The sequence below is a fragment of the Anser brachyrhynchus genome (genome assembly GCF_964034855.1).
Source record: "Anser brachyrhynchus genome assembly, chromosome: 24".
Taxonomy (NCBI): Eukaryota; Metazoa; Chordata; class Aves; order Anseriformes; family Anatidae; genus Anser; species Anser brachyrhynchus.
Window position 1 is genome coordinate 2,179,779 of NC_137717.1, and position 20,016 is coordinate 2,199,794.

The 20,016-nt window shown below is 43.2% G+C and overlaps 1 protein-coding gene across 9 annotated transcripts in view; it reads left to right on the top strand.

Moving 5' to 3' along the window:
* The first annotated feature begins 1,639 nt into the window (after positions 1–1,639).
* ZMYM4 (zinc finger MYM-type containing 4) overlaps positions 1,640–20,016 on the top strand; it is a 46,347-nt gene continuing 27,970 nt past the window's right edge. For 3 of the 9 annotated variants that reach the window (XM_080566809.1, XM_080566803.1, XM_080566808.1), the window contains exons 1-5: positions 1,640–1,969; positions 13,997–14,039; positions 14,434–14,967; positions 16,531–16,598; positions 17,195–17,365. In XM_080566809.1, coding sequence (XP_080422935.1) covers positions 1,928–1,969; positions 13,997–14,039; positions 14,434–14,967; positions 16,531–16,598; positions 17,195–17,365 — 858 coding nt within the window. In that variant the 5' untranslated portion in view covers positions 1,640–1,927. Of the gene's footprint in view, positions 1,970–7,469; positions 9,922–9,997; positions 10,080–13,996; positions 14,040–14,433; positions 14,968–16,530; positions 16,599–17,194; positions 17,366–20,016 lie in introns of those variants that run through there. The other 6 variants (XM_080566801.1, XM_080566802.1, XM_080566806.1 and 3 more) reach the window with 4 other exon arrangements.

A 20,016-nucleotide genomic window follows, 5' to 3' on the forward strand; every position in this document is an offset into this window, starting at 1 on the left:
TTTTTTCGTAATAGGCTAATGTCTTGTTAACATTTTGAGTGTCTTAAGTATTGGAAAGTATTAAAACGACAGGCAACGTTACAATGCTTTAAATATTTAGGCTTTAACCTTGAAAAGTTATATTGACTTTTGAAACCAAAACGTGACCTCTCAGGTATTTCAGGTTAAAGGGATACGCAAATCTTCATGGGATTATGTCCTCCGAGTTGGTAGAAACAACCCTCACATGAACTTTTGATTGATGCCAGATGAGGAGAAATGCGGTCAAATATAAAACATCCATTCCAACATTAAAAGCATGTCTGGTTTACAGTTGTACCAACAAACGTTAAATTAACTAAAAAATTACATAATAGTTCATTCATGAGTGATACAGTAGAGGCACAATAAATAAAAAACAGGTCTGTCTATATTCGTAGGCTGATTCCAATGAAGTGAAAAAAAACAAATGTCCTGCAAATACTCCATGCAGTTTTCAAAACCACCGTGCAGGCGTTTCAGCACAGGAAGGAAGAGCTCTAGACTCCACAGCAGTGCAAAATTAAGAGTGAACCGACTTGGGTTCAGAGGCGCATGACATCCTCTCACTGCAGTTGGCTTGTGATGCGCTACCGTGTAAAATTACGCTTTGTAGAGTGTGGAGCATCCCGCCCAGCGAACAAATAGAGTCCTAGAATCAGTAAGGTCGGAAAACACTTCCAAGATCATCTGGTCCAACCATCACCCTACCACCAATGTCACCCACTAAACTGTGTCCCCAAGCCCCATGTCCAACCTCTCCTTGAACACCCCCAGGGACGGTGACTCCACCACCTCCCTGGGCAACCCGGCCCAACGCCTGACCGCTCTTTCTGAGAAGAAATGTCTCCTCATTTCCAGCCTGAACCTCCCTTGGCGCAACTTGAGGCCATTCCCTCTAGTCCTATCACTACTTATTTGCAATAATAGATAAAATACATACCGTCTCCAACAGGAAGGCCACAGGTCCAAACCGCCAACCTCTGCAGTGTTCCATAAAGGGAGGCGCGGGGATCCTGCTTCACCCTGCACCGCGGGACCGATCACGGCAGCCTCATGGTGCTCAGGGGCTTGGGTGGCGGGCGGTAGGTGGGTGCTGTGTGCTGCTCTGAGGTGGCAAGGACACGTTGGGACTGGAAATGTCGGAGACCTCGACCTCTGGCGGGGTGAGAGGTGAGGTGGGTGAGGTGAGGGTGGGTGAGGTGAGGTGGGTGAGGTGAGGTTGGGTGAGGTGAGGCCAAGTGTGGTGAGGTGAGGTTAGGTGAAACGAGGCCGGGTGAAGTGCCACCAAGGGATTCCAGGTGACACGAGGCCAGGTGCATGACACCAAGTGTGGTGAGCTAAATCTAGGTGACACGAGGCCAGGCGAGGCCAGGCGGCCATGCCACAACCTCATGGGCCACTTGGCCACCATGGTGCCAGTCGAAGCTATACAACGCTTGCCCAACTGCCCAGACGGTCCCTCACTGCCCCATCCCCTTCCCCACCACAGGTTCCCCATGTCCCTCCCCTCATGCCCCCCCCCACGTCCCCCCTCATCCCTGAGGCGCCCCCATCGCGCGTGCGCGGGGCTGCCCCGGGGAGGCGGGCCCGGGCGGGGGCGCGCAGGCGCGCGGCGCATGCGCGCTGTGGCCCCGCGCTGGGCTGGGCGGCGCAGCTGGCAGAGGGCTCGCGGCCTGGCGGCTCCGACTCCCCCCCCCTCCCCTCCTCCTCCTCCTCCTCCTCCTCCGCCCTGAGGGAGCCGCCGGGACCCCCCCCCTCCAGCCCACGGCAACGGCTCGGGGCCGGCCCCGGCACCCCGCGGAGCCTCCCCCCCGAGAAGAGGGGAGGGGGGGGGGACACACACACGCGAGGTTGAAAGGGAGCGAGGAGCCCCCCCGGGCCGGGACAGCTGAGGGGGGGGCGCGACATGGCGGAGGCCAAGGAGGAGGGGCCCGGCCCCTGCGCCAGGGTGAGTGGGGGGCGTCAGGGGAGGACACGGGCGGGGGGCTGCGGGCGGGGGGCTGAGGGGTGCAGCCCGCTGGGCACTGCGCCGCTGTCCAGCACCCTGATGGGAGGGCTCAGCAGGTGGGGGCACGGGGTTTGGGGCCCCCCCGGCCTGGGGACGGGCTGCCGTGGTGGGCACAGTGAGGGGTTTTGTCTCTCTGGGCCTCCGATCCGGCTGCCCCCAAGGTTTGTGCAGATTTCTTGCAGTTGCCCCCCTAGCAGAGCATGTAGGCATCGTTTTGATCAGCATCTTGGCGTCGCTGAGCTAATAACGGCTAACGAGGATCTGTCATAAACTTAACGGCTAACGAGGATCTGTCATCGCCAGCCAGCCGGCCAACTTGTTCAAACCACAATGTTCTTGTTGCTTTTTGTCGATGTATTTCACCCGTCCTTGTCAAACCATAGCGGGCCGTCAAGATGGCAGTTCCATCCAGCGGTTAGGTACTCGGACGGCAAGCATCGCGGACTGCAAGCGTCTCAGGACCATTAGCGGTGCTGGTCCTGAGACATGGCCCTTCGTTGTCGTGGTTTGGTCTGTAAGTACAGCGGGCATCTGACTCTGCTTGAAGAAACACTTCATCCTTTAAACAAGTGGAAGTTTCTTTATTGCCCATGTCTTGTAGCCCGTGAAGCAACCGAGGGAAAATAACTTTCTAAGCAGTGCTCATGGTAGTCTTGCAACAAGTGAAGGCCAACTTCTGGCACGCATTGTAACTTTTGATTGAAAATTTCCTGATAGAAATGAGGTTAAGTCATTGCTAATGGGCATTTCAGTTTGTATGGAAGGGTCTGTAGGCTACTACAAGTCTCTGAGCTGTCCAGATCCCTTTTCCCAAAGATGAAGAAGTTTTCTCATTCTCTAGCCTTGCAAAAGGCAAGAACACTATCTGAAGTTTCCCATTCCTGTGCTTGAGAAGAGTTGCTTACTGAATTTATTGCAGGGAACGTGAAACTTGTGATCACAGTAAAACTAGTTGTTGCTAAGCAGAACAGTTGACCTTCCAGGGTACGATTGAAGGAGTTGCACAGACGTTTGGCTACGCTGCAGTCATGGAAGTGAACTTCACAGCTGAACTGTCTTAAAGCCATGTCTTTCACCAGTTGCAGTTGTTAATGAGCAAACTCATAAAATTTTGTGGGATTGCTCACAAGAACTATGTATCACTGGAGGATCAAGATTTTGCCTGTCTGCAAGAAGTTTGAAGGGATGTAGCTGGATGTAAGACAGTAACTTAAGAAATCTTAAATAAAACTTCATTCCCAGTAACTGAGATGTTAGTGGATATAAAGAGAAACTTTTATATCATGATGACAGTCAAGCATTGGAAGAGGTTGCTCAGAGAGGTTGTGCAGTCTCCATCTTGGCATCTAGTGGTCTCATCGTGCCCATTGCCTTGATACGCACGTCTTACCTGCTGACAAGTCACCTGGCATTGCCCAATGAAAAAAAAAAAACAAAACACTTTTTTCTTCTTAAGATTGCCAACTGTCAGCTAAGAAATACCAAAGAAAAGCACCTTCAAGTCAGTATCGTCTTCATTGGTCTCAGGAAAAACTGGTTTTGTATTGGTTAGATAATCATCTGCTAAGTAGTAAGTCCCGAAATCTTCATCCATTGTTACTCCATGTGTCCCTGTGGGCATTACGGAAAACCTCTTACGTGCTGTTGGCACTGACAACATTCTGGGTTCCTGCAAAAGCAGAGACTGTGTGTGGTAAAATTTACAGATGATCGAGGAAAGTGGCACTTGCCACAGGCAAATAAGTAAGGAACAGTTTGCCAATCTAGCCTGAAGGAAAAGACCTTTCTGGTCCCAAGTTTGACAGCAAGGTTGATCTGACCTATGCCAAAAAGGCTTCTGTGAGATTTTAATATAAATAGTAGCACCGAGGCACCACATTCTATCAGTGTGTAATTTTCAGAGTCTGAGAGATGAATTTCTTCATCGTTCCCCATCTCAAAACCAGCTTATGCACCAAGATGTTCTTGAGGAACATGGGGAGAAGTGAATCCTTCCAGGCTGCTCAGGTGACTGATGGAAGAATTAGATTAGTATGCAGTACATACAGTGCGCTTACATATCTTCCATTAAAACAGTAAGTGATGAGGTCTTGGAAAACCTGCATATCCCATTTCTCTTCCCCTATGTGGTCCAGTTCCCATGCTACAGGAAATTAAGATGACAGACTCTTTCAAATGCTGTGCCCAAGGAATAACGAGCATTTGTTAGCAAAAAATTTGTTCCTTTGTATGGGACAAATAAAGATTGATTTAATAATTTCTTCAGAGAGAAACTTTGCAAGTGATGGTGTCCTTCTCAATATTAAAATCTTTTGCAAAGGTTTTTATTCCAGAAGTGCATGCACCGAGACTGGCGTTTTGCAAAATGCATCAACAAGCAGGTGCCATCTTTTAGCTCAAGCCAAAGCAATGAGCAACAAACTGAAAAACAAGGGTTTTGCCAGTGTAAGATAGCATCCTTAAAGTTCTTGTGGCTAAGTTGTTGTTTTAGAGAAGGTTAATTTTACTTTAACCTAATTTATAATCTTTAATTTCTAAATAAATTACATATATAGATAAATATATATTTTATATAATATATTCTAAAGAAAATATATCAACATATTCAACTTTTTGAGTAATATCAAGATTAACTTTATAAGTTTTTTTTTATTAAAACATCTGTGGCACATCAACTGTAATTAATATGTAATATCGCTGTCTGGAACAGTTTGCATTATGAGTAGAATGACCATTTATTCACAACAATACTTGGTCAATGCATTGAACGAGGCAGGACAATTTGTGGTGTATGGTACAAGCTGCTGAAATTTGACCCCTGGGCTCTTGGAAGTCAACTTGGTGTGAATAGGTGAACACCTGGATGTCTACGTCTTGCAAAAGATTTTAAGTTTTGCGTGGCTTTATTCAAAGATTGAAGGATATCATCTCATTTAGAAAGTTTTGCTACTAGACTACTCTTAAATGGGGCAAAGACAATGAAAACGGATTTGTGCAGCTCTCAAAGGATGCTTTGCCATCATAATCCTTGAACTTGCCATGTAAAAGAAGCATAAATGATCCCAGTGTTTCATGTTAGGGCTTTTCACATGGTATAAAATAAGGAAAAACAAAGTAAGCTGTTTATGCCCACTTGAAGGCCGCTTGCATGGTTAGAATACTGGAAATTAATTATGATATCACTCCCAACATTCTTAAAAGCGGTTATCTCAACTTTTTATTAATCTACCGACTGTTGGATCCCATCATTTCTTCCAGTTGGATCCCATCATTTCTGCCAGACATTCCAGTTCCCTTCGGCTTTTCCATAAATGCCTTGTAGCAAATTTCACGTAGTGAATTCTCTTCAAGGCTTTCTGTCAATGACTAACTCTGTTCAGGTGACTTCCATCATCCATTTTGTAACGGCGTGGTAACTGCATAAAAGCAGCACTCACTCCTGCTTTTGCTCATAACATTTATTCTCTGTGATCATCCAAACTCCTCGAAATAAGGTTTCTCCAGCAGAGCATATTTCATCAAGGGCATGTCAGCAGAATTGTGTGCTCTCTGTGTCTCATCTTAGCCTGTGTTCTGCCTTGCGCGCTCTAATAGAAAAAAAGTGTTTCCGCTGGGACAGAAGAGGGAGATGGCTACAGTACACCCACAAGGTTGTTTTTTTAATTAGTTGTCCAGTGGAAAAAGAAAAAAAAGAGTGAGCAAGACTCAATCTGGGAAAGTAACTTAGGGATAAAAAGAACTCTGTTATTGGAAAGGTCAGGAGAGTGCTTCATGAACTCTGTAGGTGTGAGGCCATGATAAAGTAATCCTTGCATGTTGCTGATTGCTGGAGCAGTTACGTTATTTGTAGAAGCTCGTGCCAAGGTGAAGCAAAAGTCACATCACAGCTGAGTCTGAAATAAGTTGAAATCTGCTATCATGAGCTGTGGTTTAGCCATATCGGGGAAAAAGGAGACGGATTTAAGTGCTAAGCAGGCTGCAGATCGGTAACCTCAAGACCTGGCGTAGATGACCTTTGCTGCCACACTCTTTTCCAATAACTCTCACTCTGGAAGTGCTACTCAGAAATTTCATGGGAAATAAAGATGTTAGGCTGTACTTTCCTAGACTAAATTTTACTTTCCCAAACTGGTATTGACCCAACTATATTCTATATATCCAACTGTATGTCGATCCATGCTATATTTTGTCCTTTCTGTAAAGACTAACGGAGGAACAATGCTATGTATCTAGTTTTGGTTACCGTATTTGCTATTTACTTTAGATGCACGTGTATAATTTTGGAAGTAGTTTGAAGTTCTGAGAGGATTTCTATATAAATTATCTGTAGTGTTCTTTTAAAAACAAAACCAAACCGTAGTCAGTGGGTATTGGAATGGTTTGTTTTGTTGAATAGTCACAGACAGAAGATGAAGAGATCTGCCTGTGAGTCTTTTCTGCCCTCTGACAGTACTGTCATTAACTTAGTAATGCTTCGGTAGAAAAGTGTGTTTGGAATCTCAAGAGTGTAGAAATAAGTATATTTTCCATTGGCAATCTTTGTTTGTAAGCTGTATCCATAAAAAAGTTAGCTGTGTGGCCTTGCCAAGGTTCTCTGGACTCTTTCTGCCATCAGTAAAAGAGATGGGGATCTCTCAAAGTCCCAGCACAGGAAGAATTGCTTCTGGATTGCATCTTCATTTCCATCGAAAAGAGAGAAAACCTGAATCAGTAGCCTGATCAACTAATGTTTAGTTGTCTAAATTTAGGTGAGAAGAACCTGAGGCAGAATTAGGATAACTGGACATAGTTACTCCTACAGGAGAAATTTTGGAGTACTTACATTATTTCATTAATTTTCGATAGCTTCCTACTCTTTTGTACATTGATATTTGTTAAATCAATCTAAAAAGTAAACAGATTTCAGCTTTATTCAAAGAGGTGCTACGCACTCAAAAATTCACACGTGTCTTCAGTAAGTTCAATGTTGCCTGGTAGGAGTTGTCGTGTTCCATGAAAAAATGACACTTTTGTGGTTTTTCACGAAATTTCCATGGTCTAGAGACTTACCAAGTTGTTTGGTTAAGTAAGTTTAAGGAAAGTTTTGTTGGGCGGGTGGGATTATGTAGGCAAGTTTCACCTCTGTGACTTATTGGGAGGCAGAAGGATCGAGCAGAGGTGGGTCTCTCTTCTTGGTGTCTCGCTACGAGAGTTCATTTCTCAGGCATCGTGTGGACATCTTGGTTCATGTCACGGGGCAGCTGTCGAGCACGGCATGAAGCAATTGCAGGAGCTTCGCTGAGAGCTCTGATCACACAGTATTGGTGTTCTTTCTGCCTGTTTTTACAGGGGTTCAGGCATTTCATTCGGAAGAGCCTTGGATACCTGTAATAATGCCTGCAAAGAAGGTGGAACACGCAACTGTGCTGCCTATTGTAAGAGCCACTTCTTCGTAGGAAAAGAAAAAGTAGAAGCCAACCAGGGCAACAGCTACAAATGGGACTGGAATTGTCCATCTGAAGGAGAGAAATACCAATTTTGATAAGAGCAGGAGAGGAGAAAATCATAGGACTGGGCAGGAGCATGGAAGAGAAGTGGAACAGGCGAAAAGGAAGCCTGAGTTAGGAAGATCCTTTGAAGAATAAAGTAGATCATGTTTGCTTTTTTCTCTTTAAGAACTAAAATAACGAAGGAGGGGAAAACTGCATACACTTAGAGGCTCTCCAGTTCACCACCAATTGTTGTTGGCACCGAACTCTTACAGGAAGGGAAAAGACTTGCAGTACCTAATGGTAGATGAGATGATTCACCAGTGTGGGCCCATTAACATATAAACCATCCTGGGAAGGAGGGCTGATAATCCCTGCTGTGTTTATCAACAAGCAGAAGGTGCTACATTTGTAAATTGTCTGGATTTGCATGCAAAGCCAGCTTGTAGGCTTCTTAATTTGAGGGCAGATTATAATGAAAAGCAGATGACTTGGGTTTTATATCACTTTCTTTGATTTACAGAGGTGGATTTTTATTACTAACATAACCAGTAGCAAACAATTCCTACCATGGTTAACTGTCCTCTTGGGGGAGACATTGAGCAGAGGGATCTTTACTGGGTTATAGTGCTGGTCCTCGCGCCCCAGGTTGTTATCCTCGGTGTTTCTTCCTTGTAGCATAAGGACTGGCTTTCCCTTAAAAGATGTGGCGGTGGCTCTCGATTAATGAGATACTCAGCTTCTAAGTTAAGTGGAATAAAAGGGGCTGTGTGCTTTGCGGAACATAATCTTCCAAATAGCGATGCTTTTGGAAGATGTGGCCAAAATATGTAAGTATACACTTGTATTCTGGGAACTGCTGTCTTCTTGTGGGATGCTAAAATACGCGGCTGAAGTGAAATATTTGGTTTGGAGTAATTACTCGCCTAGTACCACAGTGCAGAAACAGGCGTTGTTATAACGGAGACCCAGGTCTGGTTTTGGAGATTTTTATGTCCATGTAACTTTTCTGAACAGTTTAGTTTTTCTGGCGTGTGCTGTGAAAAGTAGGAGTTGTCCTAATTTAATGTCACGTAGAGATTTAGGTTAACCCAAATCGCAGCGCCACTGGTTGGTCGTAGAGTGTCTTAACCTGTGGTAGGAAAGCTCAGCACATAGCTGGGGTGAGGGTTTGAGGAGAGAAATTATTTGTTTTTAAAAGAAGGCCTTTCTTGTGGATGCCTTGGTTTGTTTGCTTGATTTGTGGTGTGTGTGTTTCTTAATTTGCAGAGCCCGAGCATCCAGCGGGCTTTAGATCAGCACGTCATATCTGGTGCCTCTGCAAAAACAGTTGCAAGGTGAAGGCTTTCCGCAGGGAGCTGTTTCCTTCTCAAAGTCCTGTTTTTTGGGGGGAAGGGAGTGGGAGAAGGACTCAAATCTCCCTCTGTTCTTTACAGGTATAGATAAAAACTTTGATCATTCAGAAAAGATCATTCAGAAAAGATAAGGCATTATCAAGTAACGTTCTGTTACTTGGCAGGCTCATCTGCTTGGCCCCATATAGGCTGGGAACAGTTTGCAGCTCGTGTGCGTGTGTTTGGGGGAAATGCAGACCATAAGGTCGACAGAGGCTTTGTTTAGAGTCAGCCCATGAATATTCAGGACTCTCAGGAATCTCAGCAAAGTCTGGGGATAGAAAGGGCTGATGCACTTTTGTGCCGAGCGGCTCCCCATGAGTCCTGGTGATTCATTCAGAATTATAAAAAACTAAAGCGAAATGCCTGCAGCACACGCCTGAATGTTGTTTTCTGAAACTTTGTTGTTTAGATGCGTAAAATTTAAGTCGCAAAAATTTCAGATGCGTAAGGAGGTAGGATGCAAAGTAAAACCGCAGCTCTGGAATAGGAAGGTAAGGAGCCACAAGAAACAGAAACATGTCTGCCTTTGTCTTTTTGCATGTATAGATGCTGGTTTGGATTTTGCCTTTGAAATACCTATTGTAGTATCCGTCTCCTTACTCTTAGACTAAACCAGTGACTAAAACTAATCCTTCAAAGTCTTGAGCGTGGCTCAAATGCCTGCTCAAGCCTGAGCACAAACCTTGCAAAATCTGCAAACTTCACGTCCTCCTGGCTCTGCTCCTGAAACGCAGGCTCTGAGCCGCGCTCTCGCAGCAGAGCCCACGCCGAGCCTCCCGGCACCCCAACGCGGGGCTGCTCTCGGGGTGCCGGAGCCCCGATGCCTTGGGTGGTGGCCGGCGAGTGTCCGGCGCGGAGCCGGGGCGGCTAGGGGGCTCTGCAGGCCCGTGCCGAGCGCCCAGCTCTATGGCTCGCCTGACCCCGCCGGGTTCTCTTCCTGCCGCAGCCGTTCTTTTCCTGTAGCAGGTATCTGCAGCAGGCTGGCTCTTTGTTACCCTCTGCTCTTCCCTCCCTAGGTGCTGCGAAGGTATGACTCGCTAGGTCTGTCTGCGTTTCGGCAAAAGCAGCTCCGGGAAAGACCTGCTGCTGAATTCTGCTCTCGTGCCGCACGGTTTTCCCGCAGGAGAGGTGCAGCGCGGCTGGCTGCCTGCTCGGCATCCCTTCTAGGGGTGTCATGTGGAAAAGGTCAGGGGATGCTTCCTGGGCTCCCTGCCCCCGGTTCAAGAAGAGCAATTAAAATTTAAATCACTTCTTTGAAAGACCTGCATCTTCCTTATCAGTTTGTTGAATTGTGAAGCCAGGGGGAGGTGTGCTGCAGTGTGTAGTGCAGGGCAACTGGAAGGACAAGGAATTGAAAAACCTCTGACTATTTTTAATTGCAGTTTTCTTAATGTCTGCTTCCTTTCCACAGTTTGCTTATGGATGCAGTAAAACCTAAGATCAAACTTCAGCAGACTTGCTAGAAAGATGTGTGCCTATGTCTGTAAAGTTGCTATGGGGTTTGGGTTATTTTTTGTATACATTATTTTGCATACAAAACAAGGTTGGAGCCATAGGCAGCTTCTCTCTTTACATTGCACACTTGCATACAAAAAACATCTATTAATTGTCAGATTTATGGATGCTATGGCAACTTCGAATGCTGTTAAAGAATTGAACAGGTTTTTAGTTATTTCAGATTAGCACATTGTATTAAACTGTAAGCAGTGTCCTTTTGTCACCTGCTCAAAGCAAGGAAGGGGTTAATACTGAGTCTGGTATACAGTTAAAAAGAAGTAGAATGACGTACCTAGTGGAACATCTCTTTGTAAAAGCAGAGCGTTTTCTGGCTGTGAAGAATAGTTAATTTAACAAAAACACACAGCTTCCAGGAATACCTAATTGTTTTGTCATCCTTTTGTGTATTATTTATTTATTGCAGCCTGCCTAGGCTGAGCATTGCTTTGTGTACAATGCTAGCTAGTGAGGCAGAGTCACTAAGAAGGATATATATTAAAACATTTAATTTTCCTTCTAGCATGCTTGAACTGTTCTGTTTTAAACTCTTAGGGAACGCTCACTACCTTAAAAGCTCTAAGTATCACTAAGTTACTCCCTGGCGAAATATTATCTGCAGTGATTAAATGAAGGTGTTCGAAAGTATGATAGTCTTGAGTTTAGTTTTAAAGCTGGAAGCGAGTCGTGAGGGCTGTGTTGGGAATTTGAAGCCTAGCGTGTAGTAACCGAAACCTTTCCGTTCTGGATACTTTCCGTTCTGCAGTTATCTAAGACTTAGTGTGGGATATCGAGGTGCCTCTTCGTAGGTCTGGCTCAAATGACCCGTAGGAAATGCCATCCGATGAATCAGTTTCGTGTTTACCTCTGGAGTCCTTTTGTTCCATTTTAATCACTGAATCTTAAAAAATCTGAGCAGAAGAAATAAAGGGAATTAGGAGTGAATGGCAGCCATCAAAGGAGGAAGTGTGAGGAGTGGAGAGGGGAATTGTCTGGCAGAGATGTAACGGAATAATGTGGTAGTGGTAAGTTGGGAGTTATTACTTGGATTCCTGTGTAATGCAAGAGCATAATCCAATGAAAGGCAACTTATTTAAAACTGATACAAGGTGATATATATAATTTTAGGTACCTCTTTGTTGATATACAAAATTTCCTTCTGATAAGGCATTAAACAAGATTTTGACAGGATTCAGGATTGGAATAGAAGTATATATAATCGAGAGAATACCCTACACTAATTCAGAAAAACATATGAGCCCATTTCAGGGCATACTCCAGTTATGGAATAAGTCATTTATTGAGGATATAAATATATTTCTGTATGTGTAGGTACGTATGTGTCCACACACACAGGCATACCAGCGCTTGCTCTGGTTGCCGGTCTTTGGATTTACACTAAGCGAGAGTGCCGGTGCTGTTACCATCAGAAGCGAGATGGTGGCTTAGAAGAGATTGCTGGTGTTATCAGATGCTGCAATTCTGTTTTATAAATAGTTCTAATGTAAGCTTCTGACCACAAACACAAACCTTCCTCTGTATCCTAAAACATCTTAAAGAAGATGATCTTCAAGATCACCTCTTGCTTTGACAGCCTCACTAAAGGAAGAGCAAAGACATCCAACGTAGCGTGGGTTTTTTTGGAGGATGACCTTGTGGTTGGGAAATGTCTTGGACTCTTTCCAAATAGATTGTAAATGTTGTCAGACTTGTTCAAAATATTTATGGTAGCACCTAATGTGCACTTGCAGATGGCCCACACGTGCTAAGTTGTACCTTGTCGTTTCTTTGAATGAAATCGTTAATTAGGGAGGCTCAGAGAGTTGCACATATAAAGCGAATGAGATTGTGGTAGAGCTTGGAATACTTTCCCACAGGTACGTGGGATCTCAGAAGAGTCAGGGAGCTACTTTGATATAAATCTGCTTCAAGGAAAGGGTGATCTAGTGCTTCATCTCAACTGAGAGCTTTTCTCATCCTACCAGCAAATTGTCTGAGACTTTTCTGCAGACAAAACGGCGTTACTGCTGGGAAGCAAGAAAAGGATCAAGGAGGATCAGCGTGGAGAAAAGGACCTATGCTAGACGGTTTTGTGTCCCAAGGCTTCATGCTCTGATGTTATTACCAAATGGCAACAAGTTCCCTTTTCTGTTCTATAAACACAGTACAGCACCGCTCTCTTTGTCCTCAGCATCTGGTATTAGAACTAAGTATATCCAATATTTATGGGGATTAATTTTACACTAGTGTAAACTTAGTTGACTACAAGTGGACTCATGGATCAGTGCTAAACCTGCACCTCCTTATACACTCGTGGGATCATTTTAGCAGTAACTCAGGCCTTGCAAACTTTCCTGGAAGGCGTTTGCTCACTTTTTTATTCGTCTAGGTAATTGCGATGAACAGACTTGCATCAGTCTTGAGGACGAGTATAACGTTATTTTCTCTTTTGTTTCCATATTTCACTTTTCCAGCCTCAACTCTCTCTGCTCAGAGAAGCTGAAAAGTCTTGGTGCAGTCTCAAATTGTCTTGGTATTCCCAGAGCTGGACACATCCTTGCTATTCCCTGTGTGTCAACTGAGCTGGAGGAGCTAACTCTTCTTTGTAGACCTGCAGGCGATATCGGAAGGAGACTGATGGACTCCTTGCCATCAGATGGATCCCGTGACAATATGTTGTCATCCTTTCCTGGAGCTGGCTGCTACCAAGCTGGTAGTTTCCCGTCACAGCCCTGTGGAATCTCCAGTTTATCAACGAGTTCAGTGAAATTAGAGCTCATCCCTCTGCTGTCAAATCCCATTACTTTCCTTAACGTGGCTTAAGGATTGAAGTGTGAGTGGGACCTGCCAGGAAAGAAAGCACAGAGCCGGAGATGCAGAGAAAGGAGAGCTGACTTAATTGCTGTTATTGTTTAGGCAGAAATGAGGAATGCTAATAAGAGTTGGACATCCTAAAGAGAACTTTAATTATTCTCAGTGCTTACACGTCTCCAGACATGCTGTCAACTTTAACATCTGTCAGAGAATGTTTAATGAAAGCAGATGTTTTGTGCAGTGCTCAGTCATCATCTGGTTCTTCGTCAGTTATGCTCCTACTGATACTCGTCGTCTCGTTACTGTTAGGAAGTAAGCGTTAGGCTTCCCAGTTCCTGGAAAGGGGGCGGTCCCTGTTAGAAGGACTGAGCCTCTGGGTCTGTGCACCCCCATTAATGAAAGCTGTACATGCTGCTATATTTTCATAACATTTATTTGAAATGAAGGCCTGTAGAGTGTCAGAGAGTACAGAAGCCACAGTCTTGTCCTGATACAAATATCTCATGTAGGAGTGAAAATTCTGACGTTCCCTCCCCTCCCGTCTCTCCTGCACCTCCTCAGTTGAGCAAAGCTAATTCTCAGTTTTTCTTCTGGCATTTTTTGTGCGTGCTTCTGAACTTCTGGTAAATGTGACTTCTCAGTAGTGCAAGAGTTTAAGTCGAACTTTGCTTGGGGCAAAAAAGAAAGGGGAAGAGTTGTGATTCTTCATGTTGGTTTGGTTTTTGATTGGGTACATTTTAGCAAAGTGCATCCGGGTTGACCGAGATAATGATATAGTGCTTTCCTTTTTACAGTTTGAAGATAAATCTGATGCGGTATTTGATATTACAGAAAAATGTAAGTATTTTTATTTATTTACATAAGGCCGTAGTTCAACTAAATGCTACTTAGAAGTATCGCTGCTGTCAAAAAAAGCTATCTTGCCCTTCTCTTAGCCCTTGCTACTTGTTCCTTCCCTGCACTGCCTTCTGCACAAACGCTACAAATGATATGAATTAAAGTTAATGTTTTTTCTTTCTTTGGTTAGTTTTACTCAGTTGAGCTAGTGTTTCACTGTGTAGTGAGTGGGACAGAACTGTTTGTCAGCAGTGTTTCATCAGTAATGTTAGTCCAAGAGTACTTAATGGCTTCAAGAAATTGCAACATTAGATTAACAAAGGACACTTAGAATCGTCTTTGTTACATGTAAAGTTGGTGAATTTTCTGATTGTTGTTGTTTTCTTCTCCCTAGGTGGTGAAATCCTGGATGCAGAAATGTCTGAGGACACTGACCACAACTTAACAACTGCCCTTGACAGCGTATCGTATGGAATACAGAATCGAACAGGATCTGAAAACTCACTGCTGGATGATGATGATGATGACGATTATTTTCTGAACTCGGGGGATCTGGCAGGCATACCTGTTGTTGGGAGTGACAACGAAGATGATCAAAACTTCACTCCAAAAGACACGCTCCCTTCCACAATTCATGCTGAAGACCATCTAGAAGAGGGCAAGAGGGTTACAGACCATGAGCTGGACAGTGAAAAAGATATTCAGATTCAAAATGCAATCCAAAAGGATCTCACTTCACCATTCGAGCAGGGCCCTGTATTTAAATCAATTCGAAAAGATTTTAGCATAACGAGAGATAATGGCAAAGAGACTTTTTCAACAAAGGACAAGAATAGAGAAGGACATTTTCAAGAACGTGAAAAACGGTTGGAAAAAATCCCTAAAGATATGGATTCTAGATTGAAAAGCAGTTTTCTTGACAAAGCAGGTAACTGTTGGCATCGTAGACCTGGCTACCCAGCAAGGAGGAAGAAAAAGCTAGACAGGGATTAGCACTAGGACTAGTTATTAAAAACATCATCTTGGTGAAGATAACATGCATAGCTATACGGAGGGAAGCATATTATAAAGAACCCTGCAATACAATGAACTCTGTGTTAGGACTAGGGGCCTGGCAGCATTAGGGGGCATCTCATCATCTACTGCTTGTTTTGAAGCCTCATCATATCCTTTGTTGTTACGGTTTACTAAACCAAGCTGGGTGACACCTTAAGCTTCCTCTTGTTTTCCTGTCATCTCTAGCCCTTGGAACTCCTTTACAGATTAGATGATGGTATTTAGGTTAAGCTGGAAAGATATTTTTGTGCAAAGTGCCAATTCTTCATTAGTGCATATGCTTAAAGCAGCATGCTTTTCATAGTAACATCACAGAAAGGCTTGCTAGAAATATATTAGTGCCTGCAGGAAGTCAGCCAGGGAGTAACTTGAGATCTGCTTTTCCTGGGAGACTGCTCTCCTTTTTCTTCAGATACTTATGTCTTGGACTTTGTCCAGCCAACATGGAGAGAACCAAAGATGTCTGTAATCCATTTCTCATTTGAGGGAGCCTGAAAGTCACCAGTAGTCTTGCTGCCCACAAACCTGGCTTTGATCTCCCAAGCTCTGAAAGTTACGTTAGAACAGTGAATGAAGGAGTTAAGAATAACCGGGCTGGAACACGGGGTTTAATTTCATTCAGAAGACTGTGTGGAGAGAGGGTTGGCCAACAAGTGAGAGCCTCCTGACTACTTGCTGAGATTTACAGCTTACAATTCTCATATTTAAACTTTGTACATATAACAACAGCGTCTTAAAATCAGTGCTTCCAGGTTCCACAAATGATAGAGAAACAATACATTTTTTTTTAAATAAAGAAGAGTTTAAGTTGTCTTTTTACTCTTGCCTTCAGGTAGAAATCAAGTAAAGAATATTTCTGTGCAAAAGATGTATTTCAGAAAATTGTAAATACCTACCGTTACAAGATTGTGGCTGAAAGCTGTGCAGCCTCAGGTAGAGTAGCCAGTAATTGGAACAGCTTTAGTAAATGCTCAAAGGCAGCATCCAGTATCCAGGCAAATCCGGTATTTTTAAAAAGATACTTGCTAAAAATGTATAAGCTGCTGTTTCCTGAGAAAAGGGGAAGAGGCAAAAGACCTGCAAAGAAAAAGATGGAAGTTGTTGCTCTGAAAAAATATTTTCTGATTTAAAAGTAGAAACGTGGCAGAATTCAGAAGTCACTGGGGTGTAGAAGATCTGAATGAACAATTCTGCCTCAGATTTTTCCAACTGTTCTGCTGGAATGGGAAAATAATGACCCAGTAGAATAATAAAAAATGTCAATTCTCTTTAAGGATCACCATCTTATTTGCAGGGAAGAGCAAGGGAGTAGTTTAATACTTCTGAGGTGCTGTCAGACTACGGGGTTGGGGAGCAGTATGAGACTCTAGATAGTTTTAAAGGAAATGCATTGGAATCTGTATTCATTTATATTTAATGTATATGTTTTCCTCAGTTCATAATCAAGTAGAAGAAACATTACGGACGCAGTTAGCGCCACAAACTCCAGAAACTAACTTCAGGGTAAGCTATAGATCTTTCAAACACTTTTGCAAGTGCAGCAATATACTGGAATAATTCGAAGTACTTATTTTATATTTGAGTGTAAATTTGAGTGTCAAGAAAACTGACCTTCTGACTCGTAGACATCTTTGCTACTTAAAAAGTCTGCATATAATTTTGTAAAATTTTGCTGACCCTCTCTTTGAAGTGAGGATTCTTTTGATAGCCACTTTGATGTTCAGCATGGTCTGACTGTGACTGGTGAGCCGATTCTAGACCTGGATGCATCCATCTGACCTGCTGCCTTTTTTCCAGATGAGACAGGGAACAGCTCTATCAACACGAGACACTGCCCAAACAACGAAATGCCCTTACTGACAACCAACTTAGAGAGCTGGGTGGCTTCTGCTTTGTCCAGAGGAGTGAAAAGAATTGGGGGTGGGATGACAGAGGGTGCTGCAGGGAGGTAGAGGCAGCAGCTGCTGCCTTTCATTTCTCCCACCTTCCAGTGGCAGGACCCATTTCGCTTGGTCTGCAACAGAAACTCCCCTTGGCAGCAGCCCAACTCCTCATGGCAGATGCAGGAGGGTGAATTCTTTTTCATATTATTGTTTCAGGAGTCTAGCTACCTATTTTCTAGTAAGGAATCTATTGGACAAGAGCTGGGGAATTCCTTTGCACCAAATATTAGAATTAAGGAGGAGCCTTTGGATGACGAATATGATAAAGCTATGGCCCCACAGCAGGGACTATTAGACAAAATTAAAGATGAACCTGATAATTCTGAGGTAAGTTTCCCATTGCATTTCTCATTTTGGTCTGACAACTGACCGCATAAGCTGGACATAAGTTCAGCATTTTATTTGGTTTGTTGACCGAAATTTAACTTGAAGAACATAGTTTAGTAGAAGGATTTTTCCCTCTTATAGCACCATGAAACCCACCCCCCCTACTTTTTGATGTCATGTTACCGTGTCGCTGAAAATGTGATGCTTGTCGGTTAGAGACAAAGCAAAGTGCTGTAAAACTTTCGTGATGAAATCTGTGGCAATATAGACACTTCAGCTCAACTTGATCTCCCTAGAAAATAAAATACAGATCGTGTTTTATTGAATATTTTGTGAATTGTCAGAGTTAGAGCTGTGTAGCTTAAATAGTGCTATTCCTGCTACTTCCCTCTTAACGGTTGTCTTTGCGAGCACAATGGTTCTTTGTTTGTTTTTGTTAAATTAATACTTAGAGGTCTTACCTTACAAAAATATTTGAATACATACAGGTCAGTGAAGTCAAGTGATTTTCTCGTTTGAGACTGACATCTTTTATGATGATATAGGTAAGAGTTCAATAATTGCAAAATGGAGAAAGTCTGACCTATGGATTGTACAGTGCTGGGGCAAGGATTGCTGAGCTCTCACCTGTCTCTTTGCCACTGGTTTGCAATGTGACACCAAGGAAATGATCCATGTTGCAATTCTTGTCTCCTCACTGCTGATAATTTGGGTTACATGCCAAACTTTACATGCATTATAGGCGCGCAGAACTTCCCAGGGTGATTCATCCCACTTGCATTGATGGTAGTTCTGGTGTTCTTGTTCAGGCATTAGTTTTTCTAGTATCATTCTATGTACTTCTGCTATACCTCATCTTATTTCTGGGCCTGTCTTCCCAACGTTTTTTCTTCTCTTCCCATGCTACTCTTGGCTGAATAAAGTAAAGAAGTAAACTGTGTACTTGAACCTCTTCAGATTTCACTGCCCTTCTGATTTGTTCAGTGTCTATGAGATTGTTCATTTTTATTTTCCCTTAAGCATAACCAATGTCAAACCATGTGTAGATTAGTTGAATCTGTCTATTCCTTTGTCCTCCCAAGATGGCAGCTGCTGTGTGGATTTGTGTGGAATGTAGTGCAAGATGTCCATGGTTATCAAAGGTCAAATTAATGCGTAAAAGTGAAGATGTTGAGAATTTGAACTATCTTATTGATCAAAATACTAATTCCTGGAGTAAAATCCTTTGCCTCATACTGGAGAAGTATGAGAACTGATGACAGTTTTTTGTTTTGATTTAGATAAAAAATAATATGTTTTAAATTTTTTTTCCATGCATCCTGAAAGAGAAGAGTGTTTCTTGCTGTAACCGATAGTTGGAGCTGAAGGTTTTTGGCTTCCAACAGTTAAACTGCTATGAAACTATTCTTGATCACGCACAGTTGATGCTAGGGTTTGCTTCTGTTTCTATTACTAGTATTGACTAAGGATAAAACTGCGGTTAAAATGCTTTTAAAAATTGCATTCCTATAAATAACTAGCTTTTAAATTGTATTATTGAAAAAAAAAACCAACCCACGGTGTGGATTTGAATGTTTCAGTCTGATAGATAAACTGATCTGATAAACTAACACTGCTGAATATTCTCCTGGGAAACCTGGTGAGAAATAGTTTGGTCATCTTAGTCTAGAAACTTGCAATTTTCCCACGAAAGTGCTAAGAAAAGTGCTAAGTTTTAACGTACATTATATGGATGCCAGGGTGTGATTTTTAGGAGGTGGATAAAGCTGAGGGAGCAGTTCACTGCCACTGAAAATTGAGAGCTTATTTTTGCCCAGTGATTTTGTATGGGCTTACCTTGCAGTCAGACAGCAACTGTTAATTTAGCTCAGTCATAATGTGACATCATGGCCTCGCTATTCTCAAATGACTGTAAGTAGGCTAAATCTTATCATCTCTGTAGTTCCAAGAGATTATTCTTTTCAGCCTATTAAGATTTACATGCGGAGTGTTACAAGCTGCTTTACGGTTCAAATTTCTAGTTAGAGCACGGGCAGGAGACATGGTGTCAAAGTATGAATAGCTGCTGTGAGGTAAGCTAGTAATTTATACTATACCAGCTACTCCACAAGCAACTGTCTGCAGGGATTTTCTCGTCCTGGAGAAAACGTGAGGTTATTCCCCTTTCACCGAAGCCAGTCTAAGTAGGGATTGTGATAGTCTGCCTGTAGTGCTGCCAGCTTCACACAGCTGGTTTGTGGAGCTAACCAAAAAAAAAAAAAGTTTTTACTACAATTATTAGTTAATTTTTGACTCTCTCAGTCAGTTCTGCATCCTGGTCCAGGATGGGAGGTGGGGCCGAATGAGGTTGTCCCAGTTTAAAATTTCTTAATGTGCTGTGAAGCTTCACCTTGGGCTCCTCCAAGGTGCTCAGCCTCCCAGTTAAGTGCAGAATGCCTCTCGCCATCTGGGTCTCAGTCTGTATTCTGTTTTTATTATCTGTGAATTTGGAAATAGAGCTTGTTTCCAAGAGTAAGGGTAAGGGCTGAAGAACGCTTCTAGATGGAAAGTCTGTGTAACTGGAAAGTGGAGATTTCTCTTAAGCTTTGTTGATGCTAAATTCTAAGGTGTCTGAGAATGCAACTGGAAAAGGGAAGGCACCAAGCAGTCAC